The sequence below is a fragment of the Prenolepis imparis genome, unplaced genomic scaffold (assembly GCF_030444845.1).
Source record: "Prenolepis imparis isolate NDT839.2.m4 unplaced genomic scaffold, iyPreImpa1.0 SCAF_12, whole genome shotgun sequence".
NCBI classification, from domain to species: domain Eukaryota; kingdom Metazoa; phylum Arthropoda; class Insecta; order Hymenoptera; family Formicidae; genus Prenolepis; species Prenolepis imparis.
Genome location: NW_028141170.1, coordinates 14,248,687 through 14,251,213, shown reverse-complemented (window position 1 = coordinate 14,251,213; position 2,527 = coordinate 14,248,687). Strand labels below are relative to the sequence as shown.

The 2,527-nt window shown below is 49.6% G+C and overlaps 1 protein-coding gene across 1 annotated transcript; it reads left to right on the top strand.

Moving 5' to 3' along the window:
* The first annotated feature begins 629 nt into the window (after positions 1 to 629).
* LOC145943392 (uncharacterized) lies at positions 630 to 2,022 on the top strand. The gene is made up of 2 exons (XM_083050908.1): positions 630 to 1,428; positions 1,670 to 2,022. The coding sequence occupies exons 1-2, from the start codon at positions 630 to 632 to the stop codon at positions 2,020 to 2,022; spliced, it is 1,152 nt and encodes a 383-aa protein (XP_082907034.1).
* Positions 2,023 to 2,527: the final 505 nt, after the last annotated feature.

Here is a 2,527-nt window from a genome sequence, read left to right as displayed (position 1 = left end):
ACCAACCAATATGTCGTCAGAAGAGATCGAGGAAGAGCTAATAGCACAAAATCTAAATGGAAAAGAGGCTGGCCAGATCAAAATAGTCTATAGGTTTAAACCTAGACAAAACAAGGGAACTGCAAGCTGTGTCCTTCAGGTCACGCCAGTAGCGCGAAGGATCTTGCTTGAGCAAGGAAGCGTGTACCTGAGATATGTTACCTGCCCTCTCGCGGACCATATAAGAATAATTCAGTGCTTTAAATGTTTATCTTTCGGGCATTTCGCCGCGGAATGCAAGGACAAGGCTTCCTGTGGACACTGCGCAGGGGCTCATGAGATGAAGGAATGCAAAGACAGGAGCAAACAGCTGAAATGCGTAAACTGCGAGCGCCAGTTTGGACATCAAGGTGACCTTGCCCATTCAGCAACGGATGCGGCCAAGTGTCCCATACTGCTCAAGAAGATCAAAGACAGAACTGCATTTATCAACTATGGCTGATAAGGACTTCGAGTACATCAAGATATGTCATGTGAATTGCCAGTCGCTCTGGGCCCACTTGGACGAATTTCGGCTCTTCATCAGCAACTTAAAATTCCACATTATATGTATGTCTGAGACGTGGCTTCGACCGAGGATTGCGGATGCTATGGTGAGTCTTCCGGGTTACTCGCTGCATAGATGTGACAGGGAAGGAAGACAGGGAGGTGGCGTTGCGTTCTATCTTGCCGACAACCTTCGAGCTTCGGTTCTGAGGAGCTCTGCGGGATCTGCGAATGGGAAGCCAGAATTTTTAATAGCCGAAATATCATCCCCGGGCTCTTCTAAATTACTACTGGCAGTGATTTACCGCCCTCCGAACACTGGACATCTGTGGGAATTCTTCCAGACTTATGCCGAGCTCCAAACAGGGTACAGGCATTCGGTGATACTAGGTGATTTTAACGCCGACATCAATCAGGTCTCCTTCGACAGCCGACAGTTGCTGACTTTTGTCTCTGCCTTGGGCATGCATCTGGTCCCTTACGAGCCCACACACCACCTCAGGTGCTCAAGCACCTTACTGGATCTGTGCATAGCAGACGACCTTGACAAGATAATGGATCATGGACAGCGAGACGTAGCGTTCTTATCGGCGCATGACCTAATACACATTAAGTACAAATTCAGGGTACAACGTAGGAGTAGCAGGAGTGTCACATACAGGGACTGGCGTAGTTTTGATGCTGTTTTGTTCAAGGATGCTATCGAGAGAATAAACTGGTCAACTCTTCTATTATCCAATGACATGGACGAAAAAGTCGAGGAGTTCAACACTAAGATAATGGATGTCTTCAACACCCATGTGCCTCTCAGGACCCGCCTATTCAGGAATCTGCCTGCACCATGGCTATCTGAGGACATTCGTTCGGTCATGCGGTGTAGAGACTTGGCTAGAAGAAAGTGGCGTAGGAACAAATGCAGTCGTCTGTATGATGAATTTAAGACCTTGCGAAACAAAGCACAGACCTTAGTGCGCTCTGCGAAGAGAAGCTACTTCATGGACACATTCAATCGGGCAGGACGAGCAAATGAGGTCTGGAATGGGCTTAAACACCTGGGACTCATAAAATACAGAGGAGGCCCTCCCCCACTCTGTCGAGGAGTTAGGGCAATTCTTTGCACAAGGCTCAGCATCTTCTGTGTCAGGAGACGGGCTTATGCCCGAGAGGGAGTTATCGGGAATCTTTAACGAGGATGACTTCCATTGGGGATATGTAATGCCGTTATCGATAGCTAGGGCGATCGTTAGGGCTAGGTCGAACGCTGTGGGGGAGGACGGAATCACCTTGGCTTTATTGAAGCACTCTCAAAGTTACTTGATGCCAATCCTGGAGCACCTATTCAACTTTTCTCTCTCGCGCGGAGTCTTTCCCTCCCAGTGGAAGACAGCGATCATCTGTCCAATCCCCAAAACCAAGAGCCCTGCTGAACTCCAGGACTACAGGCCCATCTCGATTCTTCCTGTCCTTGCAAAAACCTTGGAGAGTGTGGCTAGCTAGCAAATTCGCGGGTTTCTAGAGGCTTCCAACCTCTTCGACCCGTATCAGTCAGCCTATCGCAACAACCACTCGGTTCAAACTTGTCTGGTCAGGATGCTCGATGAGGTCAGGCAGGCTGCGGATAAAAGAATGATTACGGTGTCGGTTTTCTTCGACTTTTCAAAAGCCTTCGACAGAGTCGATCATCTGGGACTGATAAGGAGGCTGAGGGGTCTTGGTTTCTCGGACGGGGCGTTGCGATGGGTTCATTCCTATCTCAAGGGTAGGACGCAGGTGGTTGTGGACAAGGTGGCGGGCACTCGTTCGGCTGCAACTCTGGTTGGGGCTGGCGTGCCGCAGGGGTCGGTCTTGGGCCCTCTGCTGTTCACGCTCTATATATCAGATCTTGGTCATGCGGTCAACCACTGCAGGTACAACTTCTACGCGGATGACCTTCAAATCTATCTGCATTGCGAACCGGGGAAACTCACGGAGGCTATCAGCCGTGTGAACGAGGATATTAAAT